Source organism: Lycium barbarum, chromosome 11 (assembly GCF_019175385.1).
Source record: "Lycium barbarum isolate Lr01 chromosome 11, ASM1917538v2, whole genome shotgun sequence".
NCBI classification, from domain to species: domain Eukaryota; kingdom Viridiplantae; phylum Streptophyta; class Magnoliopsida; order Solanales; family Solanaceae; genus Lycium; species Lycium barbarum.
The window spans coordinates 9,421,068-9,441,025 of NC_083347.1; the positions used below are offsets into that span (position 1 = coordinate 9,421,068).

General features: G+C 36.8%; 2 protein-coding genes and 1 non-coding gene across 5 annotated transcripts; 2 read left to right on the forward strand and 1 right to left on the reverse strand.

The window, feature by feature from the left end:
- The first annotated feature begins 3,527 nt into the window (after window positions 1–3,527).
- LOC132617690 (uncharacterized) lies at window positions 3,528–13,531 on the forward strand. Of its 3 annotated transcripts, XM_060332756.1 has the most exons (9): window positions 3,547–3,763; window positions 3,871–3,904; window positions 6,251–6,500; window positions 6,715–6,838; window positions 8,733–9,079; window positions 9,189–10,953; window positions 11,838–12,094; window positions 12,551–12,653; window positions 13,066–13,531. In XM_060332756.1, exons 1-8 carry the CDS (start codon window positions 3,703–3,705, stop codon window positions 12,620–12,622), a joined length of 2,910 nt encoding a protein of 969 aa, XP_060188739.1. In that variant the 5' UTR covers window positions 3,547–3,702; the 3' UTR covers window positions 12,623–12,653; window positions 13,066–13,531. The 3 variants fall into 3 exon arrangements, with proteins under 3 accessions (XP_060188740.1, XP_060188739.1, XP_060188741.1); XM_060332757.1 differs by lacking the exon at window positions 3,871–3,904 and having other exon boundaries at window positions 3,528–3,763; XM_060332758.1 differs by lacking the exons at window positions 3,871–3,904; window positions 6,251–6,500; window positions 6,715–6,838 and having other exon boundaries at window positions 3,548–3,763.
- Window positions 13,532–14,784: 1,253 nt separating this feature from the next.
- On the reverse strand, window positions 14,785–16,850 carry LOC132617693 (CASP-like protein 2A1). Its single transcript, XM_060332759.1, has 3 exons — window positions 16,525–16,850; window positions 15,423–15,540; window positions 14,785–15,294 (listed from the first exon to the last, which is right to left on the reverse strand). Exons 1-3 carry the CDS (start codon window positions 16,731–16,733, stop codon window positions 15,022–15,024), a joined length of 600 nt encoding a protein of 199 aa, XP_060188742.1. The 5' UTR covers window positions 16,734–16,850; the 3' UTR covers window positions 14,785–15,021.
- A 1,217-nt stretch (window positions 16,851–18,067) lies between these two features.
- TRNAG-UCC (transfer RNA glycine (anticodon UCC)) lies at window positions 18,068–18,139 on the forward strand. Its single transcript has one exon. It is a non-coding gene; the product is annotated as a tRNA-Gly (tRNA).
- Window positions 18,140–19,958: the final 1,819 nt, after the last annotated feature.

A 19,958-nucleotide genomic window follows, 5' to 3' on the forward strand; every position in this document is an offset into this window, starting at 1 on the left:
TGTCTATGCCTAGCTTTATATTATATATAGATTACAAATAATTTGAGTTTATCTGCTTCTATCTCATTTTGTGTTTTTTTGTTTCTGTTTCGTCTACACATGTTACCGCTTTGTAATTTGAAAATATCAAGAATGTTGGAATTTGTTGATTCCTGATTGCTTACTTAGAATTTAAAATTTTCTAAGACTTAAAAAGTTAAAACTTGGTTCCCAATTTGAAGGTTTCCTCATCTATTCCGTCTAATTGACAAACAATAGTAATGTAGCTTCATCTCCTTACTATAGTATGTTCCTCTTTTGGTAAATGTCTTCAGTTAGGAAGCTGCAAGTACTTCTACAACCTTTGAACAAAGCCATTTCCAATCTGCTTTGCTTCACCTATGTGTTACTTTGAATTCCATCTATTTTTTGGAAATTCATGACCGCTGTTTCTTCAAAATATTCACAATCTATCTGATTTAACATGTAAAGAAAGACAATAGTTGAATTGTCAAATTTTTAGCAGACAGAACTTCTAGAGATTCTTTGATTTTGTGGGAAGTCACTGAAGACATTCGGAGTCAAGTGGCCAAGCTCAATAACTATGTATTCAACACTATTTTAGAGAAGACAACAAGGTTGGAGACACATTAGCTAACTGGGTCTAAGTCAAAGAGAGATTATTCATCTGAACGACTATAATTTGCAACCTAAGCAGGCTAAAAGAGAAACCAATATGGAGAGATCTCATTTCCTCTCTTTCAGAAGGAACTTCTTTCATTCTAAGTAGGTACAAGAAAATAGTACTCCTCTCTCTCTCTCTCTCTCTCTCTCTCTCTCTCTCTCTCTCTATATATATATATATATATATATATATATATATATATATATAGATAGATAGATAGATATATAATGTATTCTTTCGTGCTCTAGAGAAAATATGTAAATTCATCTAAAATATGTATATATATTGTAGTTTATAGTTTGTACTATAAGGCGTACAAACACAACAACAAATTGTACAAAAAGTATTGTAGTTTGTACTATAATCTTTACCCTGTTTTTTCAGTGAATGGACATGTGAATTTCACTTTTATGTGCACGACACTTAAATTTTGTTTTCACGCATTCAAGTAGGAGCAATCTTAACACATTATCACATCTCTTCATCAAATTTGGACCCCACCTGAATATATTATTCACGCGCTACATTTGCAACCATTTTGGGACTATTAATTTTCTAAACAAGATCTCCGCTGAACTATTCATTTCACATTTATCTATTTTCAACTTTGATATGACCGTTTCACTGAATCCTTTGAAGATCTGATTCTTCAAATGAATCATTCCTTTTATCACCCTTGATTGTCATTAGGTAGTTTGTTTGTCAAATCATCAAAGTTTCCATGTAAGCTCATGATCATTGAGTCAGCAGCAGCTACTCAACAAAGAAAATGGGAGGTGCCTTAGGGTATAGCTATGGTGGTGAATGACATTAATAGATTGAGGAGGGGCCATCCTGTGCAAGTGGAGCATGTCTTAAGAGAAGAAAATGACTTTTTATAGTTTTACTTTTGGCCAAACCTATCGACAGACACCTGTGGTCGTCCACTTCTTTCACTTGAGCACCTAAAGTGACCCTTGTTCCATTTAAACACTTCAGGTGGGTCATTTCTATTCCACTTAGACATTTTTTGCACCGTTATCGGAGCAAAACCAACACCAAAGGGGGCGCCACCTCATTGCACATCCAACCAGCCCAAAAGCCCCAATTTTTAATGGTCAAAACTCCACAAATTTACAAATTAGTGAATTTACATTAAAATGAGTTGACACAATTTAATTGAGTTGGCACAATTTAAATGAGTTGGCACAATTTAATTGGCCACTTAATCCACGTAGGAGACGACTGGTGTTGGTTTTGCTCCGATAACGATGCAAAACGTGTCTAAGTGGAATAGGAATGACCCACCTGAAGTGTCTAAATGGAACAAGGGTCACTTTAGGTGCTCAAGTGAAAGAAGTGGATGACCACATGTGTTTGTCGATGAGTTTGGCCTTTACTTTTTGATTGGAAATTAACTTGTTACGCATGCACACTCCAATAAGAGGGAGAAATTTTTCTTTTTTGTCAAAATTCTGTTAGGTACGTAGGTCATTTCACTAACAAGTCAGCTATTTATATCTACTACTATTTAATTAATGTGAGAGTAACAATAAGTTGTTGATTATCAAGCTATTGCTTCCATAGTGTCAAATTATTTCAAGACAACTTGTATTTAGATTAAAATTTAGATTGCTTAATAGTTAATACTTTGTAAAAATTGGAACAAACCACCCGATAAAGCCCACTATCGAAATGCAAACTGAGTCTAATGCCATCATAACTGATGAGAGGAGAGAGATTGAAAGCTGCTGAGAAAAGTTGGCTCTAGAGAGAACACTGACTTTTGGAACTCCAAGAAATAAAAAGTTGGTTTAGCGGACTATCCTGCAAGAAAATGATTGTGTGTACTATCCAAATGGATGGAACCGCTGAAATTACCATCAAAGTCCCATTACCAACAATCTTCTCCATTGAACGAAAAAAGAATAGATAAAATTCTATAATCTACAAAGAAAAAGTGGAGAAAACTCACCATTAATCAAATGAAGACACTTTGAAAGGAGACCAAATGAAGGGCAAAAAGAAACAAAGATGACGACCAACATCATCAATGAGCAAGAGAAATACAGTAGAATGGATAAATTTCCCGCTTGAGAATAAACGAGAGTTATACGTTACACGTGATTTGGTAAAGAAAAAGTGCAGTACATGTGTTTATTCACTCAGAAGATGGGCCTATATTGAAAAACGTAAATGGGCCTATATTTACGGTACAATTTATAGTTCTCTTAGTACAATTAATAACTGCTGTGTTCGTCCCACCCCGCTCTCATTTCTATAAAATAGTAGAAATTTACCTTGCTTAATAAATATATAATTTATATCTGACGTATAAAGGCAAGAATAGTTTGAATTTGCAATATTGTATTAGCTGGGGTATAGAAACGTGACACATCAATATAATCAGAATTTAAGAATGAAAGAAAAATCATTGAAACTTGCAGTGTAAAACAAGTCATGAATATTTGTATGACTACAAATCATCTACCTAAGTAAAATGAGAAGTTTAAATTTAAATAGTAACCTCCTCTTTTCCAATTTATGTGACATAGTTTGAGTTTTGAGAGTCAAATTTCTTAATTTAGACCATGAATTTTAAAACATAAAATTTTTAAAACAAAATTTACATATTTGGAACCTATGTAAGAAGTAGTATACATAGTACTCCCTCCGGATAAAAAAAGAGTGTCCACTTACCCTTTATTTTTTGATTAAAAAAGAATTTTTACTTATTAAATCAAAAAAGAATTAACCTTATTTTTTAAAATTTTCCCTTATTATTAAGTATTAAATAATCAAATTCCAATATTACCGATTTTTGCATGAAAATTTCTTAAAGAGTATATAAATGACCACTGGACACAATTTTGGGGATAATTGGAGTTGGCCCAAGGCTCACGCTCACAACTCCAAACGCAACATAAATGTAACAGCAAACTCGACACTGAAAATACATACCGAGAAAATTAGTCTTAAGCAAAGCTCCAACACAGAGAGAGAGAGAGAGAGAGAGATAGAGAGAATAATGAAGGAAGAAGCAATAAGCTCTTCCAACCATGATCCTCAATTCATGCCCAAATCATCTTCTCCTCCACCTATACCTACACCTGCAGCTAGGTAAACCCTAATTTCTCTACAAATTTCCCCCAATTATTACTTGCGTTTTGTGCTTTCAGCTTATTCTTTGCTTTACTGCTTAATTTGTTGATTTAATTCATTTCTAGGGTTAGAAATTCTGTTCGTTGTTTTTCGTAAGAGGTAATTTCCCCAATTACTGTTACTATGTGCTTTGAGCTATTTATTTACTTTAGTACTTAATTTGTCGATTAATTGTGTTTCTCCGGTTCAAAATTCGAGCAATGCTGTTTGGGAATTGTAATTTTGTCTATTTAATTATGAGAACAAAGATTTATAGGTCAACCCCATTTAAGTCTACTTGCTCCTCATACAAGTTTCTATGCCGAGCTTGCGCTTGTTCATTAATTCTGTTTGTTGTGTTTGTAATGGGTTATTTATGTCTACGTGCCACTGTGGAAGTGAGTAATTTTAGAAATAAATGAGATCCGTACGCCTACAAAGTTGTGTACTCATTAAAAGCTAAAAACCCGAGCTTTTTAACAATTTCCCCAATTATTACTTGCGTTTGTGCTTTCAGCTTCTTGTATATTGTAGTGCTTAATTTCTCGATTTAATTCGTTTCTAGTGTTAAAAAAAACTGAGCAATGCGGTTGGGAATTGTAATACGTCTGGTTATTTATTAGAACAAAGATTTATAGGTCAACCCCATTTAAGTCTACTTTCTCCTCTTAGAAATTTCTATGTGGAGTTTGCGCTTGTTCATTAGTTTGTTTTGTTAAACGAAGATTTTTTTTTTTACTTATTCTGTTTGTTGTTTTCGTAATGGGTTATTAATGTCTATATGCCACTTAGAAAGAGAGTAATTTTAGCTTTTCAATAATTTCCCCAAATATTACTTGTGTTTGTGCTTTGAGCTTCTTTTGTACTGTAGTGCTTAATTTTTTTGATTTAATTCGTTTCTAGGGTTTAAGATTCGAGCAATGGTGTTGGAAATTGTAACATTTATGGGTCAACCCCCTTTAATATTACTTGCCCCTCATAGAAATTTATACGTGGAGCTTACGCTTGTTCATTAATTTGTTCTGTTAAGTGAAGATTTTTTACTTATTCTGTTTGTTGTTTTCGTAACGGGTTATCAATGTCTATATCCCACTTAGAAAGAGAGTAATTTTAGAAATAAATGAGATCAATACGCAGAGAAAGTTGTACTCATTAAAAGCAAAAAACCCTAGCTTTCAACAATTTCCCCCAGTATGACTGTCGTTTGTGCTTTGAGCTTCTCATCTACTTTAGTACTTAATATCTCGATTTAATTCGTTTCTAGGGTTTAAAATACGAGCAATGCTGTTGGGAAATGTAATACGTATGGTTAATTATGTGAACAAATACTTATAGGTCAACCCCATTTAAGTCTACTTTGCCCACTTGTTAATTAATTTGTTCTGTTAGACTAAGATTTTTACTTATTCTTTTTGTTTTTTTCATAATGGTTATTGATGTCTACATGTCACGCCACCGTGGAAAAGAGTACCTTTAGAAATAAATGAGATCAGTACGCGTAGAAATGTTATACTCATTAAGAGCTCTGCTTGTGTTGTATATACTATTTCCCCTATTATTACTTGCGTGTGCTTTGAGCTTCTTTTCTTACTTAATTTCTCGATTTAATTCGTTTCTAGGGTTAAAAAACGGAGCAATGCTGTTGGGAATTGTTATACGTATGGTTAATTATGAGAACAAAGATGTATAGGTCAACCCCATTTCTGTCTATTTTGCCCAATTGTTAATTAATTTGTTTTGTTAGACGAAGATTTTTACTTACTCTGTTTGTTGTGTTTGTAATGGGTTATTGATGTCTACATGCCACTGAGAAAGAAAGTAATTTTAGAAATAAATGAAATTGACAAGCGTAGAAAGTTGTAGTCATTAAGAGCTCTGCTGGTCTATCTGCTGTATTTACTATTTACCATTAATGGCTTGATTCTTGATACCCCATTCACGTTGGCTGGTGATATTTCTTTGTTTTGCTAGAATAATGGTGAATTCTACAGTGTAGTAGTTGTTTGTCTTAGTCTATTTCCATGTGATTAAATGAGCCCGAATAGAGTGGGATGTATATAAACAGTTACCAGTTTAAAAAAAAAGAGTGGGATGTATATAAAGGCAGATGAACCCATATCTTTCAGCACGGAGTATAGGTATATTCTTAATAACCTATTCAATCTTAACACGTATTAGATCTATACCCATAGTTTTAACAGTACAATGAGTTCAATGCTGAGAATCTTAAAGTTGAACCCGTTAAATTTAATTCCTGGATCCGCCTCATGGATGTATACAAACTTACAAATCAATTAGTTTGGGATTGAAAAGCAGTTGGTTGACATATTGATCTTATTTCTGCATGAGATTCTGTAGATTGAAGGCCTTTTTCACAAAAAAGGCGCTGATCAAAGTTGATCCTTGTCATCCAACATTTTCAATCTGTTAGCTGAGAAGTGAATTAATAATTAACTTTCGATGCAGTTCTGTAGGGGCATCATCTCCTGCCGTTCCAACAAATGCTGGGGGCACAGATTGGTTTGCACAAGCCCAGTGTTCAAAAGCAGCTTCACTTTCCCGTATTGGTTCACAGCCCATGTGGACTTCAGTGAGCAATAGTGCTGGTGGTTCTGCTCTAGGAATGTCACAACCTTCATGTAGACCATGGGAAAGGGGTGATCTATTGAGGCGTCTGTCCACTTTCCAACCCACAAACTGGTTTGGAAAGCCTAAGGTCTGACTGAAAGATCCCTTTTGCATCATCTCTTAAGACAATTGCATGATCTGTCGAACCCTACTTTTCCTGACAAAAAAACCCCAAAACCAACCTTATTGCTTCTTTCCGTTGGATTTCGATTTCCTTTTTTCCTTTCTTAGCAATTCATAAATTTTCCAACATGGTGAAGTACATACTTTGCACAACTCCTATAATGCAATTGTTGACGCAGGCTTCAAGTTCACTGGCCTGTGCTAGAAGAGGCTGGGTGAATGTGGATGTTGATACAATTGAATGTGAAGCTTGTGGGGCTAATTTAAGATTTGTTTCTTCCTCAATATGGACCCCTGATGAAGGTGAATTATTTTTTTCACTTTTCATTGACTATAAGGCTTTGTTGGTAGATACGTTAGTTAAATTTTTGCTTCACTAAGGTACTTCTCAAAATGATTAAATTGCTGATGCAGATATTGTGCTAAATTATCTTCAGGAGTATGATCAGTGCCAAGGAATCTGACATGATGTTAATATTATTTGGGGGGGGGGGGGGGTTCTACGATTTGAAGTTTAGCTTATTCTCATTTCTCAATAGTCAGCAGAGTCAGTCAACTGGACAACAAGGAATCTTCAAAATTTTACATTCAGTTGAGTCTTGGTCATTAGAAGATGGTATAGTTGGTCGGCAAGAAATCTAAAAAAACAGAACAGAACAAATCTTTGTTAACATCCTCTAAAATATGTCAATGAGATATGATTTCTTCACGTCTTCTCGTCAGAATTTTCCTATTTCAGCATGTGTGTTCGCGGTGGGTGTGTATTTGAGGGAGGGAAAGGGAGAGAATTGTATATAAAAAATGTTGTGAAAACTTGCAAGAACTTTTTCCTCCTTTCTCTCCTCTTACTTTTAAAATCTTCAGTTATAGTTATTCTCTTTCTTCCTTAGTGCTGCTCTTAAGTTCTGCTTATCTCTGTTTTTTGCTCTTGTCATAATTTTTCCAGCCTCAGAACAGTCTAGGAAGTCCTGTCTCAACAAAGTATCTCTCCCATATTAGCTCATCTGGTCCCTACTTTGATGCATATAAAGTCCAGCTGTAGAAGAAGTTACTTCCCTAAGTTAATCTTTAATTGAAAGATCCTACTCCAGTCGCAGTGAACCCGAAGGATCTTTTTGTGTCCTTTTCTGAGTTATTCATGGTGCTACTTCACTGGAACTCTATTGTGTAAATATCTTGTGAACTTTCTGTTTTGTTTGGTTGGGAATATTTTGCATATTTTTTCCTTTTCATATTGGATATGTTAGATTCTACCGTTCTGTTATAGGAAGGAGGCATTACTAAAGCTTTTCCCATCGAGGAAAGATTTTAATTGGAAGAACTCCCAGGTGGATCATAAAACATGAATGATCAAGATGATGGCGTAATTTTCTTTCAGCTCTAACTAGGGTTTTAGTGCAAGAAACATTCATCATAAGGGCACTACTTGGTTCAGAAAGTAAAATGTACTTTTGTATTGGATGCATGCTTCTAGTATCCTTCAGTAAAGTCATACTTACCCTGTCCATTTGACCTATCAAAAAAGAAAAAAAAATTACCCTGTCCATTTCTCTTTGAGTTCACTGCTTAATTAATGCAATTTTGTAAGTTTATATTGCACTTTAGGAAGCTACATGGCTCAACTGTCCTGCAATAGTGTATGGACAATTGCAGATTAATCCCTTGTTTATTATTTGATTGTTGGGTACGGCTTTTATCACCCTTTCTTGTGAAAAAAGATCATTTTGTTCATACTTTTTTCCCTTTCCAGTTTAATCTGTTCAGCTCTCCATAATTTTTGTTAGTGCCGGATAAAGTTGACGTAACTTCCAGTTTGCTGCTGTTTCTCTTATATTTCTTCCTATGCAAGGAAGTGCATCCAGTGGATATAGTTTTGTGCTAGCCCCCACCCCCAAGTATGTATGAACAAAAGCAGCTGTAGCGGCTTTTGTTGTTGTTGGGATTTATGCTAAAAGCAATTTTCTGTGCCTATGGACCATACGAACTGTATTATCGCCTTTTTGCAAAGATAAACCATTTTGGAAGAGAAAAACCTGGTTATGCTTTTATCATATATCATTAATTCATTATGATACTTTCTTTTAGTGTGTTTGGTTTCTATGGAAAACTGTGTTTGGTATTAATCAGTGTGTGTAGTAAAATTGTTGCTTCACACATATTGAGGAAAGTTTTCTCATCTGTTAGTTCTTTTTGATAGCTGATGTTGCGGGGGAAGAATTTGCAAAGAAACTTGACGAAGGGCACAAGGCCACTTGTCCTTGGAGAGGAAACAGCTGTGCAGAAAGCTTGGTCCAGTTCCCTCCTACACCACCATCAGCCTTAATTGGTGGTTACAAGGATCGATGTGATGGATTACTTCAGTTTCCCGCACTTCCAATTGTGGCTGCATCTGCTATTGAGCACATCAGGGTCTCTCGAAGTTCAGAAATTGATCGCCTTCTGGCTCAGTCACAGGCTTTTGGTGGCATGGAACCCATCTTTAGGTTAGAGATTATGTCAGGAACTGAAACCAACATGGAAGATGTCTTCCTTGTATACTCTCGTGTAAGAGTCTCATTCATTTAAATTGCTAGAGTGTCTCATTCATTTAAATTGCTACATATTATCAATCTGTTATTTAGTTCTGAATAAATAGAAATTCTTTGTAATTTAGGCCAATAAGTTGATAAGCCTGTGTGGATGGGAGCCAAGATGGCTTCCAAATATTCAAGACTGTGAAGAACATTCTGCTCAATCAGCTAGGAGTGGGTACTCCATCGGTCCCACAAAATATCACACTACTCTGCAAGATTTTGGCCATGGAGAAAATGTATTGCCTTCTTCAAAGAAAAAAAATTATAGTAAGAAAGAAACTCCAGGTCACAGATCAAAAGGTGAATCTAGGTCGCCTTTATTAGATTGTAGTTTGTGTGGAGCCACCGTGAGAATCTGGGACTTCCTCACTGTTGTCCGTCCTGCTTGCTTTGCTCCTAATAGCAATGATATCCCTGAAACAAGCAAGAAGATGGCATTGACACGTGGAGTAAGTGCTGCTAGTGGAATCAGTGGATGGGTTGCTGCTGATGGTGTGGAAAAGGAACAGACAGGGGACCTTGATGAAGCTGCAACAAATGAAGAGGGAAGGTCTTTGTCAAATATAGGAGTAGATCTGAATCTCACAATGGCTGGTGGATTATCCTCTTCACAGGTGAACATGGATGCGAGGCCTGAACAATTCCAAGATGTCCATAAACGAGGATATCCCGTTACTGGGCAACCTTCGAGCAGTGAACTTGGTGGTCAAGCAGCTTCATATGAATCCCGAGGCCCTAGTTCTCGCAAACGAAACTTAGAGGAAGGTGGAAGCACAGTTGACAGGCCACTATTGCCGGTACAACCGGCCGATAGTGTTGAAGGCACTGTGATAGACCGTGATGGAGATGAAGTAAATGATGGTAGTCAGTACTCGGCTGGCCCATCAAAGCGTCCATGCCAGTCTGATGCCTTTGGGACCCACCATACCTCATATGGTAAGGATTCATCAGGTGCTGGTCCTAGCCTGTCACTTGGTTTTGAGATTGGTACAGGTGCTCCCAAAGATGATACGTTTGGCAGAAGACACGAACAGCAAATTGGTATGCCCTCTACTCGAGACTCAGCACATGTTTCATCTGTCATTGCAATGGACACTGTTCACAGTACAGATGATTCAATGGAAAGTGTTGAGAATCTTCCCGGAGACTTTGATGATGTTCATTTCCCGTCTACATCTATGTTAAGAAGTGCAGACCCAGTGGAAACTTCAGAATTGAACTACAGTAATCAAGCACAACAGAGTACTTGCCCGGCTGTGGTCAGGAGTGCTGGTGAAATGGGTGTTAGTAGCACAAATGATGAAGAAGTTGTGAATGCTGATACTGCCACTGCCAATGTGAGGGATGGCCCTAGCTTCGGGATCAGTGGAGGAAGTATTGGAATGGGTGCTAGTCATGAAGCTGAAATCCATGGGACAGATGCTTCTGTGCACAGAGCAGATAGCGTCGCTGGTGAGGTAGAAGCAGTTGCTGAAATTACTGAAAATCAGGGGCAAACAGGTGAATTTGCTCCAGATCCCGGGCTAATGGGTGACTATGTCCCTGAAGAAGTGGACCGTGGAGATCCTAATGGTGATAGTCAAGATCTGACATCTCGTTCAGTGGGAAGGGCTGATAGTGGCTCAAAAATTGTTGGCTCAGCCAAAGCAGAATCCGTTGAAAGTGGTGAAAAGACTTGTCACATGCAACCTATGCTCCCGAATAGTCCACACCCTTCTCTTTCTTGCAATGCTGTTGTATGTTCTGCCCATGAAGCATCCAAAGAAGAAGTTACCCAAAATAATGCACCAGCTACTGATGATTGCGGATTCCTCGAGTCAGGCTATATGCTTGCGAACGCGACAGGTAACCTTACTGCTGGAGTTTCATGGTATCAATGTCTACTGCTTGTTACTACCTCCCTGGTTTCTCTCAGAGACTTGTTTGAATTTGCGTGCAAAAGCACCTTGTATTAATAAAAAAGATGCAGCGACGTTGGGAAGTCTCTATAGACTAGTAAATAGTATCTTATCTTTCGTTAGATGCTAACATCACAAAGTAGACTTCATTCAGCTTGGAATAGGTAAACTCATATTCAGGTAGACTGCTATTGTTTTATATAGATGCAAACAGTGATTGGATTCAGCACATCCTAGATTGAACTTTACATCGAATTAAGCATTTTTTTGGGTCCTTTCTTGATATTCCTCGATTGGGACATTACTTTTTTCCATTTTGGACATCATTGCTTTTATCCTTTAAGTATTTTTTTTCTTCTTTTATCAGGTTTTATTAGACAGGACATGGCGCAGTTACAGCTTAGCGAGGACATGACCTTAGATAGGAGGGTTTGGAGGACCCACATTAGGGTAGAAGGCTAGTAGATAGTCTCGTTATCCTTCATTATTAGTAGGCGCATTATCTCAGTAGAATTTCTTGTGCTTTGATTTCTGCTATTATCTATTATTTCCTGTATTTTGATTATTCTATCTTATCTGTGTTGCTTTCGTTATTTGCATTTCCATATCGCTTTGAATTTCTTAGCCTATCTGACCTCTTTTTATGATTTTCATTGAGCCGAGGGTCTTTCGGAAACAGCCGTCCTACCTTGGTAGGAGTAAGGTCTGCGTACACTCTACCCTCCCCAGACCCCACGTTGTGGGATTCTACTGGGTTGTTGTTGTTGTTGTTGTACTAATTTGATTATTCATAGCTTACTTGATGACATGATAAAAATGAATGTTGTTCAGGGCCTCCTATTGGGGAAAGCAACTATGAAGAAGCCGTTGAATTTGATCCAATTAAGCATCATAATTTTTTCTGTCCTTGGGTAAATGGAAATGTTGCTGCTGCTGGCTGCAGTAGTAGTGGCAGTTCCTCTTCCAACACTGGTGCTATTGCTCTCTGTGGGTGGCAGCTGACATTAGATGCTTTGGATTCTTTCCAGTCACTTGGACATGTTCCAGTCCAAACTGTTGAATCTGAATCAGCTGCATCTCTTTACAAGGTAGTTGATTTTGCACATGATATTCCCAGCAAGGACAATTCCTTTTGTATGCTTTTGTGATGGAGAAGGAATTTTCTTTTAATGTTTCTTATATGACATGAGTTAATAATTTTACTGTTAATTTGCTAGATGTCTTAACATGATATATGAGCTTGATTGTTAACGGATGAAAAAAGGAAATAACACGTTTTGCTGTGTCATGTGCTGTTCCCTGAAGCTTTCCACTGCCAAGTGATTGATTTCACTAATAAGTTTTCTGGATTTCGTTTTTCGCAAGACTCAAATCTCTTTCTTTTTATCTGTATGTAGATTAAATCTCTTGTATGTTTCTTTGAAAGGATGTGGAAAAATCTCTTCCGCAGTCCTCTCAGACCATGGCGTTTTTTGTCTTTTGCCCATTGTTTTACAATCAATTCTTTATGTCTGAGGCCAAGTATCTGATACAATTTTTCGCAGGATGATCATCGTGCACCAGGCAGGAAACTCTTGGCGCGCCACTCTTTTAGCAAACATCATGGGCATAACTGAATGTGAAACTAGGCCTGAGACTTACAATCTGGTATATTATGTTTCTTGCGTTCTTGTTATGACATATTGACGATCTTTTACTGTTTTACCACATCATTTGATGGATATGGCTCACTACAATAATCACTACCACCAGTTACAGTCCCCTATTGAATGGGTAAGATGCTGCTATAACTGAGTTCAAACTGGTAGCCTGGTGCTAGATTCTAACATGAGCCTGCCTATCTTAGCCTGTAGGATCCTCTAGAGTTCATTGGTCTAAAGAGAGAAAATCAATTTTTTTGGTATACATGAGTCAAGACTATCTATTTTTTGTTGCTAGAGGAACTTAGGTGATTTTAGTACTGATATATCAATCTGTATAACAATTAGATAGTGCTTTGAAAGGTCGTTGCTTCATGTTATTTGTATTATATGTGACTATTTTAGCCTTCTTTGATCAGGGCCCGGTCAAGAAATGTTGAAGTACCCCAATGGTCAGCTTTGCAGTGTTTGGTCAATCAAAACTGTCTGGAAGAGAACTTTTCTTTCATGAGGGCTGATTGTCTCGCTGAAGTTGAAATTCTTCTATAGCTGTTATATATGTCGAGTTGTTCTGGATTTTCTTGGCTATATTCTGGATTTTCTTGGATTCCCTTTCTCTTGTTTTTCTTAGTTTGAACCTTTAAATAATAACGCCTCAAAGGAAGAGGCTGAGTTAGTTGAGGATACTTTTCTTTTTAATTATTATTAAGTAGGGTTTTCAGACATCCTGAAATTTGAGACAATGAACTTGAGTGAGTTATTCTGTAAACTTATAAATGCTTCGAGCTCTATTTATATAAAGCATTTGGCCAGCTTAGACTGTCCTTGAAGCTTGATTTGTTTAAAAAACTTATTGAATCTAGATGTGCCACCGTGCTGCTGTTACTGGTTTTTCCCTGAAATGTAGTTGAATAGCATAACTTGGTCCTTGATTCTGAGGATTTCACAAGTCTTTCTTGATTGATTTCAAATCTATGCATCAGAGTATCAGTTCTTTGGTGTCGGATTACTCTTTGTTCCCATTTTAAAACTACTCAAGAAAGCTCATTGCACTCTTTTCTTTTCCTTCCCCTCGAACAAATATTTAATGAATTTGGGCGAAGGGTTCTTTTTTATTATAAAGTTTCTTTGATAAATATTGTTTGTGGTCCATTTCATTCATTTGTAATATTCTAAATTTCGAAGAACATTGTATGTCTGAATCGCAAGTCTTGATTCCTTCCCTTTCTTTTCCTCCCAACTTCTAAGTCTCTATCTTGCCAGTAGTTTAACAAATGTATTTTGTGTTGCTAGTCTTGTGTTTTACTTTCCTTTTAAAGTGAAATCGAACTAGAATAATTTACATTTCACGTTATACATTTGAAGACCAGACCGAATCTTTATTTTGCATCTTTTGTAGTTTTTGCTGCCGTTTTGCGTCGAAGTAGGCCGTTTTACTTTTCAAGTGCTTGGGTTGTGGATTCTGTTGTCAATGTTATACTGGTGATTTTGTCCACGAATGGACCCAAGTACAGGTTACTTACGGAAGTGGTTTCTTTCTTCAAAAATAGCATTTGGTCTTGGATGCAATCAGCACACTAGGTCTAATGTTGAGGTATTCCTAAAATTGTGAACTCCTAAAGTAGGACCCGAACCAACCGTATTTGCGTTGTTCCAGGACCCAAGGGTGTGGCCTAATGGTCAATGAACCGGATGCAAACCGGAGATCAGGATTCCGTCGTATTAGAGATGAAAAATATTATAATAGGTGATTTCTTTTCATCCGCATAAACTTTGGTGGGTAGAGTTCCTTAGCACTTGTGCTGGTGGGAAGTAATAGGTATTCGGTGACCCAAGGGTGTGGCCTAATGGTCAATGAAGCGGATGCAAGCCGGAGATCAAGATTCAGTCGTATTAGAGATGAAAAATATTATAATAGGTATTTGGTGGAATAGTCGAGATGGCCGAAAGTTAACTCGGACTGCCATTTGCGTTTGACACGCATTGAGTTTTGCTAATTAACAACTTAATAGGAAACTTTTTGCGAGATTTAGTTGTTTCCCTTCTTTACCCTTCATTAAGGGAAACCTACAACATACAAGCAGCAACAATCACAAGAACATGAGCAAATTCATAAGTAAACTTCCGGGACAGAAGAATGATTTGAAGGTCACAAATTTACCAGATAATATTCAAGTGAAACAACAACCTTTTCATGAAAAAAAAAAAAAAAAAGTGAAGCAACATCATTCATTATACCTAATCGCCTATTTTATTAGTATTAGCCGTGTACATGAGATAGTAGGAACCAAATAGGAACCAAAAACTAGTGCGTTACTGAGCTAAAAACTAAGAGGGATATGCAGATGTCCTGACCATGGATCAATATCAAAATCTCAGTAGTTAGCAATCTCAATTCCCCCCTTGTTGTTATAGAACCCAACTGGTGCATCATATTTGCTGAAAAGCCGATAAGACGAGAGCAGTGAAAGCCCTGCATAGCAAAGGCTTACTATGAAAGTGATGGACACAGATGCTGTGGCTTTGTGGCAAAAACCTCCAAATGAACCACATGATTCGCTCCATGTAACCGCTGTGTCGCCTTTATATGCCAGATACACCACCTCCGTTGACACAGCTCCAGCAGCCAGTATTACGTATGTCAGTATCTACAAGCAGAAGCAGAGCGGGTTCTGTAAGTTCAATTGAACCTATTCCTTCTGTCTCAAACTTTATATACATACCCAAAGTAGTTTAAAATGTATACGTATAGTATCACAAGAGCGTAGTAAGGAACCTGATCAAGGAGGAAGAAAGTCCAGGCTCTAGACATGGTTATAGGGCGAGGTACGGCTGCCACTATTGCTGATAGAAGAGAATAGCCTGCACAAACACCATTTGCATGTACTAAATACCTGCAGCACATTCAAGATTTTGAACCTCATCAGCCATCGCTATAATTTCCATTCAAGATGGAACCAAACCAACGATCAGGTTAATTTTCGGCATACTCACCTTTCTTTGGCTACTACAACTTCTCACAATTTTCCAAGGATAAAACCAAAGAATTTAAGCTCTATCTATTTCTGACGGTTTAAAAGCATTTACATAATCAGATCACTTACCAAGTAATTACAAGTAAATCTTTATGATAAAGATTAGTGGAGTAATCCACAATATGACAAAAATGGAAACTAATTTGTTATAACAAGTTAAACTGCACAAATTGTGTAAATTCTTTTTAGACTATCAGTAGTTTTGCCTCTGAGGACTCTTCTCCATACCACAATTTGGACCAAGGGGCCGCCCAATTCTAAGATTGGGTTGGTATCGATTCGCTTGCCATTACTAGGGAATCCTTGTAAGTTTCTTTCTGCCTGCGTATTGATATGCTTAAACTCAATGAGTATTGATTGTTGATGTTGTTCTTAGTGCCAAACTTATTCTAAGAAAGGTTCTTTTTGTATCTAGTTTTCAAGATTAGACTTTGAGCATATATTCAGACTATCCTTTTGGAGTGTATTTTGGTTAGTTAGCTGGCAAGTGTATATATAGAGTATTTGTAATCTTTTTCTTGCTCAATGAAACAGTAACATTTTCTCTAATCTTTCCTAGACCTCGGATTGTGGCGGAGCGCGAGCGCCTAAATGACATGTCAAGGGCCGATTACCTGACCTCGAGTTGCGGTCAGAACGCCTAAATGACATATCAAGGACAAGGCCCCGGGCTGTCAACTGCAAGATCAATGGGGGCTCTAAGAGACTAAGACGATCAAATACTGTACTAGTACTCTCAACCTTAAACGATGCTGACCAGAGATCGACCAATACAAATAACTTAAATTCATAAGAAAAAGATTATTGAAGGGAAGACCAAATTAAGTAGTACTAGTTAATTACCTGAAGGTTCCAAGGTCAGAGTAGGAAAGTGAACCATACTCATTAGTTTGTGAGTTCTTGAGCATTATAACAAGAGCCACAACACAAAGCCCCATAGGCAACAAACGCAGCATAGTCTCAACCGTTCGCATGCTGCCACTACTTTCATTTTCATCTTCCATTTCTCTATTTCTTAGTGCAGTGCTTCCAGCCGTATTAGCACTTTTCATTTTAGAATATGAAAATATATTATAAATCTCCTCCTTTTGCTTTTTTTCTCAAAGTACAAACGATTTGTGGTAATGAAGAAAGTTGAGGGGGAGGATATGTGAATGATAGGTAGCCACTGGTCACTACTACTTATGAATAGTGGACTTAGCTATGGGTAGTTGAGGCCTGAGGGCATTAAATTGGCTCATTTAAGATTTCCACACTTTTCCATGCAAAAACTAAGGGCATCAAATTAAGTGATGGATAACTATCCTCCTTAGCTTCCTTAGTTGTTCAACTATATCTCTCTCTTCCATAAGTGCGTCTACTGTTACCTCTTTGGGGATAGATTCAAGAATCAAGTGATTGCCGCATGTACAATTGTGAGCCTTCCAAGAAAAAAACGATGAAATAAGGAGAGGGTCTCGAGCAGAACAATTTTACCAATAATAGTAATTCTAACTTTCCATTTATTTGATCGGTCTACTTTTACTTGTACACTATACTAAAACAGTTTGAAAAACTAAAAAATAATTTATCATTTTATACCTATTTTTAACCTTATTATTAAGTACTAATCAAAATCAATTTATTTCTCAATATTTAAATGACTTATAATAATTAGGGGGTGATATAGTAAAATTATTATTTTATTTATTGCTTCTTAAATGCCAAGTCAAAAATAGATAAGTAAACATAGGCAACATAAAAGATTTTTTTTTAATCTTTTGGTAACTGAATACGTGTATAGTAATGCAAATGATGATTTTAAACATCTAAGATATTGGAGTACCACTGAACGTGTTACTAATAGTCTAATATGAAAATATCATTCTTTTTTAAACAAATCAAAAAGGAAACTAAGCTACATAAATAAAATAATTTTGGTAAAGCAAAAATAACTGTCTATACATTACAAATAAAAATGGTCAAACAATATTAAGTTGGGTCCAGAAAATACAAGTATGCTATCCCGTGTATAAAATTTCGTGTAAATATAGTTACATCGACAATTCATTGCGCATAATATCCATGTGACAACCCTTAAAAAAAATAAAAATTCATTATCTGAACGTAGTATTTTCGCCGTTACTAGATGTTTCATCTACCTTATTTATTTTCTTAATTACGAAAATATTTTTGTTCGTATAAAACGCACCCTTAGGGTAGTTCCTTGCTGGATTGCTTCAATCATTCGTTGAAAGGTTTTGTTTAAACAATCAGTTTTTGTACAGCACATCAGAATTAATGTATCAAGTCGCTTTTATGAATGTTATAAGGTCCCCCTTTTTTCCATAATGCCTACAACGCCATTGTAGATGAATTAGGTGCGGGTTAGATAACAGAACAGCTAGCGTTTGTAGTCCAACGGTTAGGATAATTGCCTTCCAAGCAATAGACCCGGGTTCGACTCCCGGCAGACGCAATTTCTCTTTTTAACGGATCCCACTAACGCAGGATGTTTTGTGCATCGAACTTTTTATCGCTTGAGCTAACTTTTTGCATATGCTCAAAGTGTTCAAAAGTTAATATATGTACATAAACACAGAAAATCTATCCTATATATACACTGTAACTTGTTGCCGAGGGTGTTCGGGTCACCTCCACTTAAATCCGCCCCTGAGTATGACGTGTTTCTTCATCCAAAATTAATGTAATTAAACGATCTATTTAGTTACAAAGGAGCCGTTCCAGTAGAAGATGAGCTCAATAAGTAGCAGGAGTAATTAATAACTAGAGTCCAAACTGGATTCTCAGACAACTTCAATTTCATAATAGATTTTGTGACGCTTAGAATAGACTTCAACGTGGCTGATTCGTCTTCCTTCATTACAACGGTGTTCGTCAACATCTTAGCTAATTTATGTTCGAGATTTATCATTTGTATATTGTTTAATGAAATTCTTAATAGAAATATGAATCGATACGTGATGATGCTGGTCCACATAATATATCTTAAGATGGTCCAGAGAGAGATCCGCAACTAGTTTAGTTGGATTTATTTCTTCTAAAATTTTTGCCATCACCATTCACCAGTATTTGTAGCTGGGACACCCAAGACCAGGAGGTGATACTCATGGGCTTTGCTGATCACAGGACATTCCAGGATTGGGCCAAGCCTGGTTTAGTAAGCAAGCAGTACCTCTTGGGCTTTGAGAAACACTTGGGGAGGCTCTGGTAACGACAGAAATTGCATCGTTAGTCCTTCAAATGGGCTGGTCTTTAAATTGGGCAATTTGCACGATTGTTTTTATTTTGGGGGTGGTCTTTAATTTTTGTCCCTCAAATTACTGGTATTTAATTTTTTCCTTTCGCCTAAAATATCTCGAGATTTTGGGTTCGGATCCCGGCTCAGTTAAAAAAAACCGCAAGGCAGAATTTTTTTGCAAAATTAGGCCTATTAGAATTCCGGAAGAGTAAAAAAAAAAAAAAAAAAAAAAATCCACCTTGCAAAATTTCGCAAGGCAAACTTTTTTTTTTTTTTTTTATTGAGCCGGGGTTCGAACCCAGAACCTCAAGATATTTTTGGCCACTTTTTTAAGCAAAAAACAAAAATTAAAGACTAGCGCCTTTAAAGGACAATCCGTGTAAGAAAAAAGCTTTAACTAGCCTTTCAAATGGGTTGGTCTTTAATTTTGCCCTTTGAAACGAACTTATACCTAATGGGACATAATTTGTGGAATATTATGATGCGAAAATATAAACTTATGCCCCGCAAAAAAATTATTTGCCTTGAGGGACAAATATTAAAAACCAGCACAAAATGGGGCAAAGTGCAAATGACCCTCTGGTGGTAACCCAGAATACCCTGGTGGACCAATCTTTAAAGTTTAACCCACATGGATTTGGAAAAGATGAGAAGTCAATGAAGGATTGAGGGTAGAGTTTAAGCATTTTTTTTTTTTTTTGTGTGGAATGCCTTCAAAGGCAATGGTCTTTTAATTTTTGTCCCTCAAATTAGTGGTCTTTAATTTTTGTCCTTAACTAAAAACTCTTGTTTCGGGTTCGAACTCCCGCTTAGTAAAAAATTTTAAAAAAAAATCTCAAGGTAAAGCTTGGATTCACAAGGCAGAGTTTTGCCTCAAACTCTACCTGATCAGGCAGATTTTTGCTACCTTCAAGGCAGAGTTTGATCTGCCTTAACGCAAAGTTTGAAACTCTGCTTGATCAGGCAGAGTTTGACTGCAAACTCTACATGATCAGGCAGAATTTGAGGTACTTAAGGTAGAGTTTTGCCTTCATAC